This window comes from Drosophila guanche, unplaced genomic scaffold (assembly GCF_900245975.1).
Source record: "Drosophila guanche unplaced genomic scaffold, DGUA_6, whole genome shotgun sequence".
NCBI lineage: Eukaryota > Metazoa > Arthropoda > Insecta > Diptera > Drosophilidae > Drosophila > Drosophila guanche.
The window spans coordinates 327,734-344,242 of record NW_022995748.1 but is presented as its reverse complement, the minus strand read 5'-3'; the positions used below and the strand labels follow the sequence as shown (position 1 = coordinate 344,242).

Genomic DNA, 16,509 nt, shown 5'->3' with positions numbered 1-16,509 from the left:
GAAATGTTTTTAATAAATTAGCAGTAGCAGATTCCAGTGGAGCAAGGCAGATTTTCGGATAGAGATCCTGGTTACGTTCACAGTAAACATATCAGCAGCAGTTAAATGCAAACCGTTTTTCTGTATAGCTATTTAAAGGTCTTATAAAGTCATCAAATAAATAATGTTTATTGTTGTCCGACCTTTTTTATGTTACACATTTCTTTGGGAAGGGGCTCCACCAGCAATTTCGAATGTAATCTGGAAGACTGCCGGATCGCTTGCTTTTCATCGTTGGTGTGAGAAAGTATGTGGTTATGGTAGGATTTGTCTTTGTATCTAAATGTTTTTGGGCACTGGGTGCACTTGTACGGTCGCTCCCCAGTGTGAGAGCGCATATGCACCTGTAGATGATGTTTCATTTTGAATAGCTTTAAGCAGCGAGTGCATTCATAGGGTGTACCACGAATGTGAGGAGTGGTGTCTCCATCAAGTTTAGATGTAGCTTTATGCGTACGGTTGTGTGCTAGAAGATCCGCCCTTCCTTTAAATGACTTCGAGCAGAGAGGACATTGAAGGGGTCGTTCAGCTGAGTGCTCACGGGCGTGAATTTTAAGGCAGTACAATATTGAGAATGCCTTCGAACAATCGGTGCATTTGAAGGGTTTGTCGGCAGTGTCCGCCAACATATGAGTGCGAATGTGTAGGGTGTGTTGGTTTTTATGTTGAAAGGATTTTGGGCACTTTGGGCACTTGTAGGGTAGTTCCAGATGATTCCTGTTATCCGTATCATTTACTTGTTTAATTGGAACGGTGTCAAAACTGTTCAATTGCTCACTGTCCCTTTCTGACGGATGCCAGTCTTCATCATTCGTTTTATCATTCATGTCCTCTTCACTTTCCTCATCCATCCCTGTGAGATGGAATCGATAGCTCCGTTCGCAGGCTTTCTTGAGGTTGAATGCACCCACTGCATCGCCAAGACAGGGTAGACAGATGTTTTCTGGTAGTGAATCTCCTCGCTCTACCACATACCCTGTGCACTCCGATATCATGTCAGCGATACAAGAGTCCCTCTTTTGGTTCTCATCAAAAATGTTCGTTAATGCTCTTGACGTCCCCATGCAAACTCTGCATATCTTCGCCATTTTCCTGAAATTAAATGAACCTTAATGAATCATGTACAGGATTCACTAAAGCTAAATGAGTGGAATTGAACCCACAAGCAGCAAAGTTTTGTAATGATTTCCGTGGCGTTGTTTTTTGTTATGAAAAATTGAATAAATGAAAAGTGCTGTTAAGCGCAAATAACATTCAATCGAATGTCAACATTGTTGTGTTATCGAATATAATAATATGGGTGGGGGGTATTCAGTATTTTTATTTTCATACAATTATTCTTTGGAAGTTGGATTTTCTTCAACAGTTTTTAGACCGCTCCAACGATATATCGGTGGGGAACAAACATCGACTCATCGATGGTCTTGGAGCCCATATCGGAGCTTTTGTGCGGTCAACAGGTGAAAGCGACTCATCGGGCGATAAGTTTTGACGACTTTGATTAACTAATCATTAACGAAGTGTTGGGGTGAGGTGAAAGTTCACGTTGAAAATGTCCGCAAAAGTAGCCAAGTCAAGTAAGCCCGCCTCCAAAGAGCCGTCGGCGCTGGCCAAAATATACCTGATAGCGTACAATGCCGTGCAGGTGGGCGGCTGGAGCTACATCCTGTATCAGTTGGTCAACTACTATCTGCTGCAGGGCCCCGAGTTCCGAGCCCAGATAACGCTCTGGGACTACACACGAGTGGCTGTCATCATCTTCCAGAATGCAGCCTTTGTGGAAATCCTCAACGCAGCCTTTGGCCTGGTGAAATCTAATCCGGTGGTCACCGGATTCCAAGTCTTCAGCCGCATGATGGTCGTCGTTGGAGTGGTCATGGCCACGCCCACGGGCAAGGTATCGCCAGGTCTGCCCATTGCCCTCTTTGCCTGGGCCATCACGGAGATCATCCGCTATGGTTACTATGCGCTGAACATTGTCAAAGTGGTGCCACACTTTGTGGTCTTTCTGCGCTACACCACCTTCATTGCCCTGTACCCGATTGGCGTCACCGGTGAGCTCCTGTGCTTCTGGTGGGCTCAGAGCTATGCCCGGGAGCACAGTGTTTGGAGCACTGTGATGCCCAATAAATGGAATGCCACCTTCTCCTACTTTGCCTTCCTGTGGATTGTGATGCTCGGCTACATTCCCATTTTCCCCCAGCTGTATCTGCATATGTTTGCCCAGCGCCGCAAGATCCTTGGCGGTGGCAGCAGCGCCGTCAGTGCCGAGAAGAAGAAAGCGCATTGAACCTTGCCCACCACCACCACTACCAGCAGCACGAAACGAATTCCGGATTCAATTTGCATAACGCTCGCCATCGCACTTTGGAGTCGGTCGTCGCCCGCTCGTTTTGGGGTCGCTCTCTTACCTCACCTCTTGCACAAACACATTCGATTTTTGACGCATAAGCTTTAGCTATTAAGTGGTTTTTGTGTGTACAAATAAACTAGATAATTTTTCCCCAAAGGCGCTGCAACTAATTTATTTTTTGTGGTTTTATAATTATTGTATTGGGTATTGTAACAGTAACGGCTAAAATATTGGATATCTTTTTCGCTCCAGCTTAGTGCTGGGACCATTGTATGGTCTTCAGATCTATGCCCTCTTGCACCATTTCCCAGAGCGGCGACATCTCGCGCAGCCGCTCCACATGCTTGATGCACTTGTCCGCTGTGTAGTCAACCTCTTCGACGGTCGTGAAGCGGCCAATGCCAAACCGAATGGAGCTGTGGGCCAAATCCTCATCGGTGCCAATGGCACGCAGCACATACGATGGCTCCAGGGAGGCCGATGTGCAGGCAGAGCCACTGCTCAATGCCACATCTTTCAGGGCCATCAGCAGAGACTCTCCTTCAACGTAGGCAAACGATAAATTCAAGCAGCCATTGTATGTGGCCACCGGATCCCCGTTGCGGATGACATGGCTTAGGGTACTGGAAATGCGATCCACTAGGCGGTTGGACAGAAAGTCTACCCATTTCTTGTCATATTCCATCTCCTGCTGTGACAATTCGGCAGCTGCTCCGAGGCCCACGGCCAAGGGTGCTGGCACAGTGCCGCTCCTAAGGCCACGCTCCTGTCCGCCGCCACTCTGAATAGGCTCCAAACGCACTCGCGGCCTGCGACGCACATACAGGGCACCCACACCCTTCGGTCCGTATATCTTGTGTCCCGATATGGACATCAGGTCAATGTTCATGGCATTCACGTCCAGCGGGATCTTGCCCACTGCCTGGGCCGCATCTGTGTGGAAAAATATTTTGCGGGATTTGCAGAGCCTGCCAATTTCCTCGACGGGCTGCCTTACGCCAATCTCATTGTTCACAGTCATAATCGACACCAGGGATGTCTCTGGCGTGAGGGCCTCCTCCAGCTGCTTCAGATCGATGATGCCATTGGTCTGCACCGGCAGGTAGGTGACTGTGAAACCCTCGTTTTCGAGTGCGCGACAGGAGTCCAGGACGCACTTGTGCTCCGTCTGTGTGGTGATGACATGCTTCTTCTTGGTGCCATAGAACCGCGCCACACCCTTGACGGCAATGTTATTGGACTCTGTGGCACCTGATGTGAATATAATTTCCTTTGCCTCGGCACCAATCAGATTGGCAATTTGCTCGCGTGCCTTCTCCACAGCTGTCTCCGATTCCCAGCCATATGCGTGCGTACGAGAGTGGGGATTGCCATAGTAGTTGGTCAGATAGGGCAACATGGCATCCAGCACACGTGGGTCCATCGGTGTTGTGGCCTGCGCATCCAGATACAAGGGACGACCCTTTGTCTGCTCGTTTTTGATGTTGAAACGCACCTGGCGCTCGCGGAACTCTGCAAATGGTTTACCGGTTCACAGCATGCAAAACTACTAATGATCACCCACAGCATTATTTACCTTTGGATGTGGCAGCGAATTTGACTGCTGGTTGTGCGGCCGCTGCCGTAGTGGCTTCATGCCGCACAACACACGCGGCTACATTTGTGGCTCTGGTGCGCAGAACGTGCGCTTGCACGTGTCCCAGCACTTTCTGCATTATGTAATTTGTACTCTAAAATTCGTTTGTTTTCGTAATAATTAAGTTATAATTAAACAATTTCACAAGATTTATTTTCTCTTATCAGCTGATGGTAATCGACAGTGCTATCGATAACAATCAACGTACGTAGTCCATTGTAACGCAAAGCGTCAAGTAACGTAACGTAAGTTCGTATCGACTCGATACTTGAGCGTTGAAACTATATATATAATATAATAAAAACTAATTTTATCCACAACTTCTATAATTGTTCCACTTTATTGCATTATTGAACCCAGTTTCTTTGTAAAGTTCGATGCATCGATAGTTGCTGTTCTGCTATCGATTGTATTGCAAAACAGCTGATTTGGCGCCGCACAAATATTGTTTATTTTTCAAACAATTTTGTAATTTTGTATACTAAGTTAATACAATGGATAGAGGGGAATACAAAAAAGAACCCTCTCCACACAGAAGAGAACGTTCTTCACATAAAAATGAACACTCTTCTTCAAAGAGAAGGAGCCGCTCGCGTTCGCATGAAAGGGAGCGCTCGTCACACCGCAAGGAAACTTCCTCACACAAAAGGAAACACTCTTCCCGTCAAAAAGACCGTTCCCGGTCTCGGGATCGTTCTACGCATAAAAGGAAACGCTCGTCACATGGAACTGAACGATCGCCACAACGAAAAGAAGGCGCGACATCCAGACATGGAAGAAAAATGTACTCCCCACAGAGAAGGGAAGAGTCCTCCCTCACCTCCACACAAAGAAGGGAACGGTCTCCAAACAGAAGGGAACGCTCTCCAAATAGAGGCGAACGCTCTCCAACTAGAAGGGAACGCTCTCCAAAAAGAAGGGAACGCTCTCCAAACAGAAGGGAACGCTCTCCTCGCAGAAAGGAACGCTCTCCACACAGAGGAAAATACTTCCCACACAAGGAGCGTCTAGAAACCGGCGTCCTCACCTACAAAAAGTTGCTGCAGATGCCCATAAATCTGCGCAAGAAAGCAATCCGAGAAGCACGCAATCGAAACGAAAAGATACTGAGCAATTGCAAGAGAAAGAAGAGAAAAAGCAAAGCATGGATCACCGCTCGACGCCAATGCAACGCCGCCGAACGCGCCGAGCACAATGACCTTGTGGACAGCACAGAGCAGGAACTGCGTCAGATCTTGGACGAATTCGGGGAACTGTCGGACATACCCTACGACTGTACGGCCACGGAGCTGTTGGGCGAGGTAAGAATGTCCCCGATTTCGCACAGTTGAGGCAAGCAATTAGCACACCAATGCATTGGTTGGTTCTAACCATCATTGATGTCGTCACTCTCAGTGACTGACCTACTCCAGAGATGCTAATTGATTGGCTTTATTGTGAGGAACGGCTACCGTTATGCCCAGCCAGCGTGCTCTGATATTGAATATTTGTTTCATAATTTCAGATTGCCATCGCGGAGGGAAACGCTACAACGATTTACGTGGAGCGGGACGGCCTCAGCACCCTAACAATCGTGGTTAGTAGCAGGGAAAACGCAGCTGTTTGCACTCACTTTAGGCGGCCTTTCAATTATCTATTGCCTTGATTCAATCAACTAATCGATCAACATTTGACGAGTGAAATGTTGGCGCCGCAATGACAGTCCAGAACAGCCTCAATAGTTGTATTTGTTTAGAAAGTGGGACAGCGCCAGTGTGTTACACTCGTCGGGCGGACTGCAAGTCCTCCCACACCTTGACCAGATCACTGCTAATGCTTCTCCACAGTAGCAGGGCCTGGGTAGCAAACATTACAGCATTGCAGGCCATAAAGTTATAATTCCTGGGCCTGATAACCATGGACCAGCGGGCCCATACGACACCACTCAGCGCAAGGGCAAGAGTCTGATTTTTTGATATTATTCGCGGCTGTCGGTTAAGCACATCGCACAGCCCAGCCAAAGCTACACTCTGTGGGTGAACAAATGAAGTAATTTTGGGAGTAAAACACCTCAAAAGACGGATCCATACCCACTTGACGGTAGGACACCAGAAGAAGACAGTCTGCGAACCTTAACATAAGAATTTAAAATGGGGAAAATGGGCAACTGTTAGCATACCCTTGGGTGAGGTCCAGAAGGGTCTCAGCTGGGTAGGCACACGCTTGTTCACATTCCTGATAACGATGCTACTCAGCACGGAGAAGAATCTCATGTTCTATTCTAACCAGATTTCGACATGGAATTTTGAATGTTTAGGCAAGGAATGTTTTAGTTTGATGCAACTCCAAACAAATCTCTCCCACTCTATCTCTGTCTCTTGAGGCCTTCTCTCTCTAAAGTTTTCTTTCTCTGCAGCTCCATGAACCCGTACCGACCATCGCGCAGCTCAAAAAGGCAATTGCTGTGATCTCCCGCGCCGAGCACAACCGAAGGCAGCGCGAGCGGCACGAAGAGAGTCTCAGGCGTCGTGGATTGGCCGAAGACGGCGGACGCGAAGATCGGCAGCAGCAGCGGCAGAGGCAGCAACAAGTTGCGGTTGGAGCCATGCCGAGCTCCACCGGCGAGTTAGTTTATTCCACTGTGCGCAACGGGCACGATCATCGCGCGTTCGTTTCTTGGCGCTTTCTATGGCGCTGCTTTGGCCTCTTCAACGTGGAAACGAATCAGCCGATCGACGACCGCTCCAACGGACGGGCCACCCTCAAAGAGCTGGGCATTGAGAACGCTGCCACCCTAAAGTTTGTCCATCGTGTCAAGTACTTTGGTTGCCAGAGGCAGAGATAGCGAGCATCCACAGACAGCCAATGACAGTAGTAATCTCTTGTAACATAAACAATCTGATTGGAAAGTCAGCAGTCGTAAGGAGGCCACCTGCACTGCATTATGCATCGACTGGTTTCGCTTTGGTTTTGCATTTCACTCGTCTTTACTCTCGCCCGCTGCACACCGTTCGAGGATGGCAACAACAACAATGTCAAGATCACCAAACGCAGCCTGGAGCTGACACAGACCATAAATATCCAGCGGCAGGAGTACATGCAGCGGCAATGCGAGCTTCTCGGTGAGCACACCCAAACCCAGGAGGATCTCACGGAGCTGCAAATGGATCACATGATTGTGGACAAGCAGCACAAACTCCTCTACTGCTATGTGCCAAAGGTATGTACTATGTACATATGTACATGTCAACCGCTGGCTTCCTGCTGGCTCAGCAAAACGATCGAAAGACGAACCGAGGGGCCATGAATGATGTATTTCTTTTTGCGGTTGCCATGTGCTGTCCCAAAAAAGGCGTCGGCATTAGTCAAAAATCGGCATATACATATATCGCGTTCTCTTTTCCTGCCCCGCTTTGTTTATAAAAAAAAAAAAAACTTGTTTCCTCTTTGCTGCTGCTGGCTGCCTCACGTGTTCTCGTTTTTGGTTTGAAACTCAGCGACTCCAGAGCATGTGTTGAGATTTTTGTTTTGTTGATCTTGCAGCTTGTGGCAGTAGTGACAAGCAAAGAAGATCCATTCAATCAGTGTCTGTGTGTGTCTGTTTGCTCAGACCATAATTTGAAGCTATAGTTGAGTGATGTCGGTCTCCAAATGGATTGGGGTGCACCTTAAAGCAGCTTTGAGCACTCTTCAAAATTAGATTTGTTTCAATGGAGCACTTGTTAGGCATTTTTTTACTAACGCAAATAACATTCAGTTTATTTTTTTATTGGAAAACGCTATTTAAAGAGTATTTTTTGTGCCAATTTATCTGCTTAAGGGCTCTGTTTGAATTACGAAATATAATAATTGAAATGAATCCACCATTAAGTAGCTTTGAGTCGCCTTTTGTACCATGTAGTTCAGTGGAAAAACGTACTTTTAAATGGTACTTTTTGAGCAAGTTGAATTTCTTTTTGAACAAGTTCATATCAGCATTTTTATATACGTATGTACATTCTCGTATATGCAGATTGTATACTAGTTTAATACACGTGAATCTGAAATGTATCCACGCTTCAGCGTTCAAATTGAGTTCTCTAGAGGCTTACAAGTGCATAGCCTTATCGAAAGGGGTTTGCGAACTCATATCAGCATTATTCCACATACATCTATAACTATATATATGTAGTACATATATTCCTTTAATAAAATGCTGATTAAACTGGAATGAAATGCTCTATTACGAGTGTGTTCTCGAACAACATGCGACCCTCAGTTGCTCAGTTAAATGGCCTGTAATTATAGTTAATAATCTACAACTTTTGTAAGCCACAATGCAATTGCCAACTAAATTGGCAAAAACTACTCGCACTATAATAATCTGTTTAGATCGGGAGTCAAAAGTCAATGTCTTAATGGGTCTGGCCAACCGCTGGCTCAGTGATACTGTCCTCATTCCGTCGTTGATAAGGCCTGAAAGTCAGCTTTGAGATTAATTTGCAAATATATTTGGATTAGCTGTGGAAGGGTCCCCATGAGGCCATCAATCTGTGACGTCTTTTCCCCCACAGATAATCCAATCTATTAATATTTATAATACAAATTAATTAACTTAAACTCGGTGCACCTTTGATTGCCTTTAACTAATTGGATTAGGAAATTACCTATAGAGGAAATGAACTAAAGGAAATGGCCTTTACAAAACCACCTGCTTATCAGGCCAGTAAGTTATTGGAAAACATTAAAACCAAAACTATAAGATTAGATTGTCGGAGGTGTCCACACGCTGCCGGTTGCTTTGGAAACAGTGAGCTGTGTGGTGTGATGGTGTGAGGTTCTTGACATAAAAATAGATTTGTGTTTCATGTTGCCGTTGAACCTTTGAACCTCTTCCAAGATGTGCAAACAAATTCATTTCGGCAATTGAGTAATGGCCAATGAATTCTACGTGACTTATCAATGCGATACAAACCCTGATTGTGGACTACTCTGGTTATACCAGTATCAGCTTATTGGGGTAGTGGAGGAAATGTCATCTCAAATGCACACTTCAAAATGTTGTCTAATTTCAAATTATATTACTTGTTCTACAAGTTATAATTTAAGTGTGTAAGAGATATGGTTGTAGTATATAGAAGATATATTTATCGACGGTGTCTGAAGATTTTATGGGAGTTTAATGCCTTCGAAATGGTCGAAAAAACTAGTTGAAAGGTGAAGAATTTTTATTCTAATAGATCAAAAATGTTTAGTAATATTTATAGTAATTTTCAGAATAACAATCATTGTTGAATAATGGCATTTAGCTAGACAATGAAGAATGTTGTGGAGTAGGCGTCGTGTCATCGAACATGCCACCTGAATGCCGAGACACACGATCCCCTTATCAAGGTATTGCCTCCACTCCATGTCTATCATCTGTCAGGGGCGTGCAATAGGAGGGGGAACTCTCAAATCATATAATTACAAGCTACTCGACTCCTCTTTCTCGCATATTTGACACACGCGCGCGCTGGTCAAGCATTTTCCCAGCTCGTTCTTCCATGAAGTCGTAAATTGTTTATGTTTACCCTTGGCCAATAAACCCTCTCCACATGCATATACTCAAACACCCCCCAATGCTCCGCCTCCCCTGTTGCGGTTATTGCTGTGGCTGGAGTGGAGGCTCGACCGGAGAGGCGTCTACTCAGTACGAGTTTGCGTCCATCGCGTCTTACTTTAATGGCTATAAAGAAATTGCGTTCACTTCGCATAGTTGTGTTTATGATTGCTTACGTATTGAGAGTGTTTTTCAGCATTACTCCGAACTTTGGCCCCTTGAATCCCTCACAGTTTGAGAGCTCACATGACAGTGGAACGAGATTGATTGAAAACATCACAATAAATGCTAACATTTTACTTCTTAAGTGCTCACTCTGTGAGCCTTGGGGAAAGAAAGGCCTTAGAAAGGCACGAAAGGAAAGGCTGATGGGTAACATTCACATTTTACTTTCTACAAAGTTTGTGGCAGATCCTCCGGGTGATGGGAACAAATGGTTTTGAATGTTTAAACATTTTTCATTGTAGTACCTGCAAGTACTCGTATTCTGGCAATTACTGAGTAAACATTCTTTCATTCGACACTTCTGACATGTTCCCTTTGCACTGACAGTAATTCCAGTACAAAACTTGGACTTGGACCATGCGCGGAGGTCACTGAAACAGGCACACTGAAGCAATGCTGATTAAAAATGTATGAATGTGTTTGGTTAAAAGCTGTCAAGACGCTAGCAAAAATCACTTTCATCAGACAGCTTGGCACATGCCAGTTTTCCCACCGATCTGAGCTCCTTGAGCCCCCAGCCGGCATTTCATTTGGGATAGTAGTTCCACTGTCTTGTTTGCTTTTGTAATGTAAAATGTTTTTGCGGTGTTTAATTGCTGTCGGCATTATCTGTCCGCCCAGCCAAAATGTTTATATACAATTGTTTTTGTTCGAGCTATACGCGAGTGTTCGCTTACCTCTAGCTATATGGATGTATTCGTTGTGTGTGTTTATGTGCTGCTTAAGGCTGTGCATAGTTTTCGTTAGTTGACTTCAACGACTTGACTTATTGCCCAATGTGTGGCTATTCCCCAAGCAGATCTCTTTCCATCTTTTGCGAAAATTACAATTTATTGCAGTTGGCAATTAAAATGAAAGTACTTGACCCAGCCCAGAGGTCGCCAAAGAGATTTCATTTGACGATTAACATTCGCAGAATTGCAACAGAATGACATACAACAAAAAAGTACAGACATACAGTTAAGGGGTCACTATTCTGAATTTCGATGCCAAGAATATGATATCTGTTTTACGATTCCCCTCGCTCATATTTCAAAGCCAGCAACAGTTCGAGTATTCCTTGCCAAAAATCGCTGACGGGACTATTTGGTTGGGAGTTCTGTTGAATTTTGACTGTCCATACATCTAGATATTGATGTTATGACTGAGGTGAACAGATAGAGGGGTATCGAATTTACTGTTCAAAGTTCATTTTGTTTATGGGAAATGGGAGTTGCTTAAAAAAACACACAAAAGTATCTACTCAACTTTGATTACAGATACATTCTGTGATCTAAGTGAGTTATTGAATTTGCGAACAATCCACTATTAATATCAGAAGCAATTTCAATTTTGATTATCTAATGAAGTCCATCGAAATTTATATGGGCACCTCTTCAAACACTTTAAATCAGAATTATAGTTAATTGACAATAGATCCTATGCAAAATAAATTACACAAATTACTCAACGAAGTGACTCAACGCCAATTGAACAGCAAATATTTACACAAAATCAAAGATAATGATGACAATGATTGGTCTTCTTTTTCCAAAAGTTACCCAATGAGTGTGCAAAATGATTTCTAGATTACTTCGACCTTTGTCTATCACTCATAGGTGTGGTACTCCCCGCGAAGGAATGGCAGATATGCTGAAAGGCTTATCAAAGTTTTCCTTTGAATTATGTGAGCTTGTGAAATGTATGAGAAGTCCATGACTCATTTCCATGAAATATTTCATTAGAAATATAAAGAATACACCACAACCTTGTGGGGGAGTATCTCACAAGGAAAATGTAAACGAAGAATTGTATTTTTCTTGTGGCCCCAATCGGATTTATATTTGATGTTTATTTGGTTTAAATTGCGAAATACCTCTTGAAACTAAACAAATTCTAATGCCACTTTGCAGGTTGCCTGCACGAACTGGAAGCGAGTGCTGATGCTGCTTACGGGGAAGTGGCACAATGGCACCGATCCCCTGCAGATACCCGGCTCTCTGGCCCATTCGGTGGGCATGTTCACCAAGTTCTACGACCTAACAGATCAGGAGAAACAGCAGGTGCTCAGCGAAGACTACACGCGCTTCATCCTGGTGCGGCATCCGTTCGAGCGTCTGCTTTCCGCCTATCGCAACAAGCTGGAGGGTGATTCCCCAAGTGCACAGTACTTTCAGTCGCGTGTGGGTCGGCAGATTGTGCGAGAACTGCGCCCGGAAGCCAGCAATAAGTCACTGGAGCATGGAGACGATGTCACGTTTGGTGAATTCGTAGAGTATCTGCTTACACCAGAGCTCAGCAGGAGCAATCAGTCGGCGTACAATGAGCACTGGGAGGTGATAGCCAAGCTGTGCAATCCCTGCATAATGAAATACAATGTTTTAGGTGCGTATAAGGATCATCGCATCATCATAGGAAATCCTTTTCTAATTTAGTTTCTTCTTCTTCTAGGCAAGTACGACACCTTGCTGGATGATTCCGCATTGGCTTTGTATCTGGCCGGTGCCACAAATCTGACATTCCCCACCGGCCACAAGCCATCCAGCACGAGAGCCAATCTCCGGAAATACTTTGATCCCCTGCCAATAGGTGCCATACGGCAGCTGTATGAGATCTATGAAGAGGACTTTCGCTTCTTCGACTACGGCATGGACGATGTTTTGGGCTTCGAATTTGGCTGAATGAATGAATTTGTAATGTGAATGCTCTCTCTGCTAATTCCGAGTCACTACCATAACGCTTTCCACTGGAAAAGATTGTGATTTTATCATAGTTTTCGTATTAGCAAATATTGGTTTAGTTAATGTTTAGTGAAGCGCCATGCGAATATTATTTTACACTCACCTCTCTCCGCACAAATATCCCCCCAACAATCATCGATTATTACTTGTAGTTGTTTTGTTTGGTTTGTTTAAGAGATTATTGAAGCAATCAAAGTGTTAACTTGTTAGGGAAATAATATTTTAATCACAAGTTTATATATTGTAAAATCTACAAGTATTTTATTTGATTTAAATTTGATTTTAATTGTACGCCAAATGTAGTATAATCCTATTAAATTTATTCGGTTATGTTTAAAAATCAATCGAGTCATTCATAGCAATAAGATTCCATGGATTTCATAGAGCTTCGCACTTTCTGTTCAAAATGTGTAATCACTGGTATCTTTCGAAGCTTAACGATGTTCATTACGATGTAAATATGGTAATCCCTTGGCATTACCCGGCGGTAGGTACCCTGAAAATTATTATATTCTTTTAATTGTGGAGCCCATACATCCTTAAACCATAATTTTGGCTGTAAGAACTGTCATGTTAGCCATTCATTTCTGGGGGAAAAACGACCCTTAAAATATAATAAATTTATACTTCGTAGTGTAAATGTTGCTGTCAAATATTATTGTTATTACAATTGCAATAAATATTTGAATTCCTTACATTTGAGAGTGAGCAAAGATAAATCGTCTTTCTGGTAAATATAATTACTGATCCTTCTAACTATTAGTATTGTAGAATTAAATAGTGTGTAGAACACGATGCATACCGTGGCTTGTAATCTTTCTGCGTTCTATTTTGGTGGAACTTTTTCAATACTAAGTATCCCGGATCGACTACAACTAAAAGTTTAGTAAATAAACTCATCTCTTTGTTTTAAGTACGATTTCTAGATTGTGTAAATAATGGTACTCACAAGAGTATGTTTCTAATACAGTACTTCCCTTACTTATATTGCTATCTTGGACTTGCTAGCTGTATTTTTTGTTTACCAATTCTACAGCGTGCTTTATGAATAACAGATTCGAGTTTAAACGTCATTTCCATTGGTTGTAAAGTATACAAATTGATTAAACGATTCTTTATTGATTTTAATTGTCGATAAGGAATAGTGAATAGAAAGTGTACAATGAACATGAGTCCACCGCATCAGCGCTTTATGTAAATTTAGCTTAAAGCCCATAAATAGTTAGTACGTAAATCTAAAAATTCCCTCTAATTGATTCACGTAATCTAATGCAAATGACGATCACATTTGAATGAGTTTGCACGACTTCTACATTGACATCACCTGAACCCCGGCCACGCTAATCAGTTGTAACTTCGTGATAACACAAGTACATATTACCGTTATCATTTCTACCCGTGCTGCATTGATCGTGGAAAATCGCAAATGCTTTTGCCCCTTGATTGCGCACAAGCTTTCATGTTTTCATCAGCGTAAAATAAAAGCTCAATCAACCGAATGGATGGCGTCGGAAGTTGTTTGTCGCCTTGGAGGGGCGACCCCATGATCAGCCACAGTCTGATGAATTTAAATACGCAATATTGTCAATAAGAGAGACGTGGACGGCGCCCAAACGCATTCGTGGTATTATTTTGTGTGTATTTTTATCTGGGCGACATATAAACAAGAAAGAAAGGTAGCTGTGAAGCCGAAGCTTTTGATACCCTTTGTGTGCGGATGGTTTTGTTATTTTATATGGCCACAATTTGGCAAAATCATAAAGAAAGTTTTAAAGCTTTTCCCAGGAACATTTGTGGAGAAACTTGAGTAGAGCAATGAGAATTATATGTAAATGCTATTTCCCACGAATGGTCTTGTCTTTGTTGCAAACATCGCATTACCCTCTGCAGAGGGTACAACAATAACGACAATCACATGAGCGACCAGCCCTCTTACCCGCCCACTACAAACAAGCACCAGCAGTTCAAGGTCGGCCCCATACAAGCATTTTAGTTTTCGGCTTTGATTTGTTTTTTTTTTTGGTTATTCAATGACTGCTTCTTTTATTCGCTACGTCCGTTTTTTCGCTTTTTTTTGTTTTTGTTGGGTTTTGCATCAATCACAAACTTGAAGTTAGACATTGACAAGACATTCGAAATTATGAATTGTTAGTTTTTGTATAGGGGATAGGAAGTTTGGTAGCATTATATAGGGTGTGCGGTGTGTTGGGAGTGGATTTATTTTGCTTTGGCAAAAGATTATAAGTGTGTGTGTGTGTATATTATTGAAAGCAAAAGGCATATCATATTCCTCTCTCTCCTCGTCAGTCCTTGAATTTCAAAGCATAAACATAAACACCGCCAACGTCACCGTCGTCTCGCAGATCTATTCATTGTAGCTATAGCGCTGCTTCACGGTCCGATACTTCTTCAAAGAATAGAGCGCCTCCACCTCTTTGGCTAAGTAGCGTCCCTGCGCCAACAGAGCCACAATCTTCTTTGGATCGCTCTCATCCTTGTTGTTCATGAATGCGTCATGGATTTGCTTGCGGAACTTTTGAGGCCCATTTTGACCGGGGTACTCACGTCCCAGATATTGCAACTGGAGGAAAAATAGAGTTTACGCAATGTTTTTTTAGGAGGTGGGGGGTGGTGCTGGTGCTGCGCTGTTTTCACAATGGAATGCGGTAGAATGCACGTGGCCGGCATGGGCGGTTGCTGCAGCGAACTTACGTGCTTGTAGAGGCTGATAACTTTGGAGCGCAGCTGTGACATCACCAGAGCTCAGCGAGATGAGTTTGTTTGTTAAATGCAAAAAAATATTAACTTATTTTTCCGTAACTTTAGTGCAGCTTTCAAGATTAGTGTGACCGGAATTCAACAGAGATGGGACGCATTTCAATACCGATATGCAGCGATGGTTTTATGAAGTAACACTTTTCCACTGCCGAAGTTGACGCAACTACTCAGAATAGGCGTGCGCACTGACTGACGCAGGTTATTGATAATTAAATAGCTCATTTGTAAGGTTGATGACGAGGAAAGGCTTGCTGAGGCTTGTCTTCTGCAATGATATAATAAGTTTGGGGTATTTGTTGTATCTTCTTTGTTTTGTTATTATTAGAGGTTTAGATATATTAGCAACTGGTTCCGAAAATGTACCAGTTATTCCACCATTCATCTGTGATGTTCCTAATCTTCGCGACTGTACACTACTCAACATAATGATTCCATTAGGAACCTAACTGCAGCTGTGTCCCACTAAAAACCACTGCTAAATAATTTATTAATATTCATATTTTTTTTCACAAGTAATCAAATTTTTCGCCACAGAAAATCGCAGAGTGAAACGGTGTATCACTTCTGTCACCATTGAAAACCTCGATAGCTATCGAATGAAGTAAACTACCTCTGCCAATCGATTGTTTCACATCACTATTGCAAACAACAATATACCCCAAGGAATCATTTTACTTTTTGTAACTTAGAAACTGCACAATTTGGCTGCTTGTGAGTTGGATTCCTCGAATTTCACATGTGCTCACATTCATTAAGTTTCATTTACTTGCAGAACAATGGAGGAACGGTGCAGAGTTTGCCTCGGAACTACTGGAGAATTCACAAGTATTTTTGATGAGACAAAAAAATGGGACACTCGCATTGCTGACATGATTTCAGAGTGCACAGGATTCGTGGTAGAGCGAGGAGATTCATTTCCAGAAAACATATGTCCCCCCTGCCTTGAGGATGCAGTCAGTGCATTCTATCTTAAAAAAACCTGCGAGCAGAGCCACTATCTTCATTTCTCATATACGGAGAAAGATAACGAAGAAGGAATCTGGAGTGAGGTCTGGGAAGTGACATATTTTGAACCTGTTGATATACATCAAAATGATACCGATAAAGCGGATGATCTAGAAGGACCATATCAATGCGCCCAATGCTCAAAGAACTTTTCAGAGCTTACACATCTCGATGCACACATACGGGAACACAC

At 43.2% G+C, this 16,509-nt stretch overlaps 7 protein-coding genes across 7 annotated transcripts; 3 read left to right on the top strand and 4 right to left on the bottom strand.

The window, feature by feature from the left end:
- LOC117584102 (zinc finger protein 37-like) lies at positions 1-1,277 on the bottom strand. Its single transcript, XM_034272851.1, has 2 exons — positions 1,203-1,277; positions 1-1,131 (listed from the first exon to the last, which is right to left on the bottom strand). Exon 2 carries the CDS (start codon positions 1,125-1,127, stop codon positions 168-170), a length of 960 nt encoding a protein of 319 aa, XP_034128742.1. The 5' UTR covers positions 1,128-1,131; positions 1,203-1,277; the 3' UTR covers positions 1-167.
- Positions 1,278-1,480: 203 nt separating this feature from the next.
- On the top strand, positions 1,481-2,548 carry LOC117584256 (very-long-chain (3R)-3-hydroxyacyl-CoA dehydratase hpo-8). Its single transcript, XM_034273060.1, has one exon. The coding sequence runs from the start codon at positions 1,592-1,594 to the stop codon at positions 2,327-2,329; it is 738 nt and encodes a 245-aa protein (XP_034128951.1). The 5' UTR covers positions 1,481-1,591; the 3' UTR covers positions 2,330-2,548.
- LOC117584255 (cysteine desulfurase, mitochondrial) lies at positions 2,543-4,216 on the bottom strand. Its single transcript, XM_034273059.1, has 2 exons — positions 3,969-4,216; positions 2,543-3,904 (listed from the first exon to the last, which is right to left on the bottom strand). The coding sequence occupies exons 1-2, from the start codon at positions 4,105-4,107 to the stop codon at positions 2,646-2,648; spliced, it is 1,398 nt and encodes a 465-aa protein (XP_034128950.1). The 5' UTR covers positions 4,108-4,216; the 3' UTR covers positions 2,543-2,645.
- A 261-nt stretch (positions 4,217-4,477) lies between these two features.
- Positions 4,478-6,878, top strand: LOC117584203 (protein SON). The gene is made up of 3 exons (XM_034272973.1): positions 4,478-5,329; positions 5,533-5,604; positions 6,424-6,878. The coding sequence occupies exons 1-3, from the start codon at positions 4,523-4,525 to the stop codon at positions 6,850-6,852; spliced, it is 1,308 nt and encodes a 435-aa protein (XP_034128864.1). The 5' UTR covers positions 4,478-4,522; the 3' UTR covers positions 6,853-6,878.
- LOC117584206 (mitochondrial pyruvate carrier 4) lies at positions 5,646-6,320 on the bottom strand. The gene is made up of 3 exons (XM_034272975.1): positions 6,187-6,320; positions 6,098-6,138; positions 5,646-6,037 (listed from the first exon to the last, which is right to left on the bottom strand). Exons 1-3 carry the CDS (start codon positions 6,278-6,280, stop codon positions 5,786-5,788), a joined length of 387 nt encoding a protein of 128 aa, XP_034128866.1. The 5' UTR covers positions 6,281-6,320; the 3' UTR covers positions 5,646-5,785.
- Positions 6,824-12,877, top strand: LOC117584204 (carbohydrate sulfotransferase 11). The gene is made up of 3 exons (XM_034272974.1): positions 6,824-7,227; positions 11,706-12,177; positions 12,244-12,877. Exons 1-3 carry the CDS (start codon positions 6,952-6,954, stop codon positions 12,471-12,473), a joined length of 978 nt encoding a protein of 325 aa, XP_034128865.1. The 5' UTR covers positions 6,824-6,951; the 3' UTR covers positions 12,474-12,877.
- A 1,666-nt stretch (positions 12,878-14,543) lies between these two features.
- Positions 14,544-15,404, bottom strand: LOC117584207 (electron transfer flavoprotein regulatory factor 1). The gene is made up of 2 exons (XM_034272976.1): positions 15,246-15,404; positions 14,544-15,114 (listed from the first exon to the last, which is right to left on the bottom strand). Exons 1-2 carry the CDS (start codon positions 15,285-15,287, stop codon positions 14,899-14,901), a joined length of 258 nt encoding a protein of 85 aa, XP_034128867.1. The 5' UTR covers positions 15,288-15,404; the 3' UTR covers positions 14,544-14,898.
- Between the last annotated feature and the right edge of the window lie 1,105 nt (positions 15,405-16,509).

What these genes read in the sequence shown, in the direction of transcription:
- LOC117584102 (XM_034272851.1), bottom strand. Translation starts at nt 1,127, where the DNA reads ATGGCGAAGATATGCAGAGTTTGCATGGGGACGTCAAGAGCATTAACG.
- LOC117584256 (XM_034273060.1), top strand. Translation starts at nt 1,592, where the DNA reads ATGTCCGCAAAAGTAGCCAAGTCAAGTAAGCCCGCCTCCAAAGAGCCG.
- LOC117584255 (XM_034273059.1), bottom strand. Translation starts at nt 4,107, where the DNA reads ATGCAGAAAGTGCTGGGACACGTGCAAGCGCACGTTCTGCGCACCAGA. An exon ending in ATTCGCTGCCACATCCAAAG is followed by an intron (nt 3,905 to 3,968) that starts GTAAATAATGCT and finishes AACCATTTGCAG; the next exon opens with AGTTCCGCGAGCGCCAGGTG.
- LOC117584203 (XM_034272973.1), top strand. Translation starts at nt 4,523, where the DNA reads ATGGATAGAGGGGAATACAAAAAAGAACCCTCTCCACACAGAAGAGAA. An exon ending in CCACGGAGCTGTTGGGCGAG is followed by an intron (nt 5,330 to 5,532) that starts GTAAGAATGTCC and finishes TCATAATTTCAG; the next exon opens with ATTGCCATCGCGGAGGGAAA. An exon ending in TCAGCACCCTAACAATCGTG is followed by an intron (nt 5,605 to 6,423) that starts GTTAGTAGCAGG and finishes CTTTCTCTGCAG; the next exon opens with CTCCATGAACCCGTACCGAC.
- LOC117584206 (XM_034272975.1), bottom strand. Translation starts at nt 6,280, where the DNA reads ATGAGATTCTTCTCCGTGCTGAGTAGCATCGTTATCAGGAATGTGAAC. An exon ending in CTTCTGGACCTCACCCAAGG is followed by an intron (nt 6,139 to 6,186) that starts GTATGCTAACAG and finishes TCTTATGTTAAG; the next exon opens with GTTCGCAGACTGTCTTCTTC. An exon ending in GGTGTCCTACCGTCAAGTGG is followed by an intron (nt 6,038 to 6,097) that starts GTATGGATCCGT and finishes GTTCACCCACAG; the next exon opens with AGTGTAGCTTTGGCTGGGCT.
- LOC117584204 (XM_034272974.1), top strand. Translation starts at nt 6,952, where the DNA reads ATGCATCGACTGGTTTCGCTTTGGTTTTGCATTTCACTCGTCTTTACT. An exon ending in TCTACTGCTATGTGCCAAAG is followed by an intron (nt 7,228 to 11,705) that starts GTATGTACTATG and finishes GCCACTTTGCAG; the next exon opens with GTTGCCTGCACGAACTGGAA. An exon ending in AATGAAATACAATGTTTTAG is followed by an intron (nt 12,178 to 12,243) that starts GTGCGTATAAGG and finishes TTCTTCTTCTAG; the next exon opens with GCAAGTACGACACCTTGCTG.
- LOC117584207 (XM_034272976.1), bottom strand. Translation starts at nt 15,287, where the DNA reads ATGTCACAGCTGCGCTCCAAAGTTATCAGCCTCTACAAGCAC. An exon ending in TTATCAGCCTCTACAAGCAC is followed by an intron (nt 15,115 to 15,245) that starts GTAAGTTCGCTG and finishes TTTTTCCTCCAG; the next exon opens with TTGCAATATCTGGGACGTGA.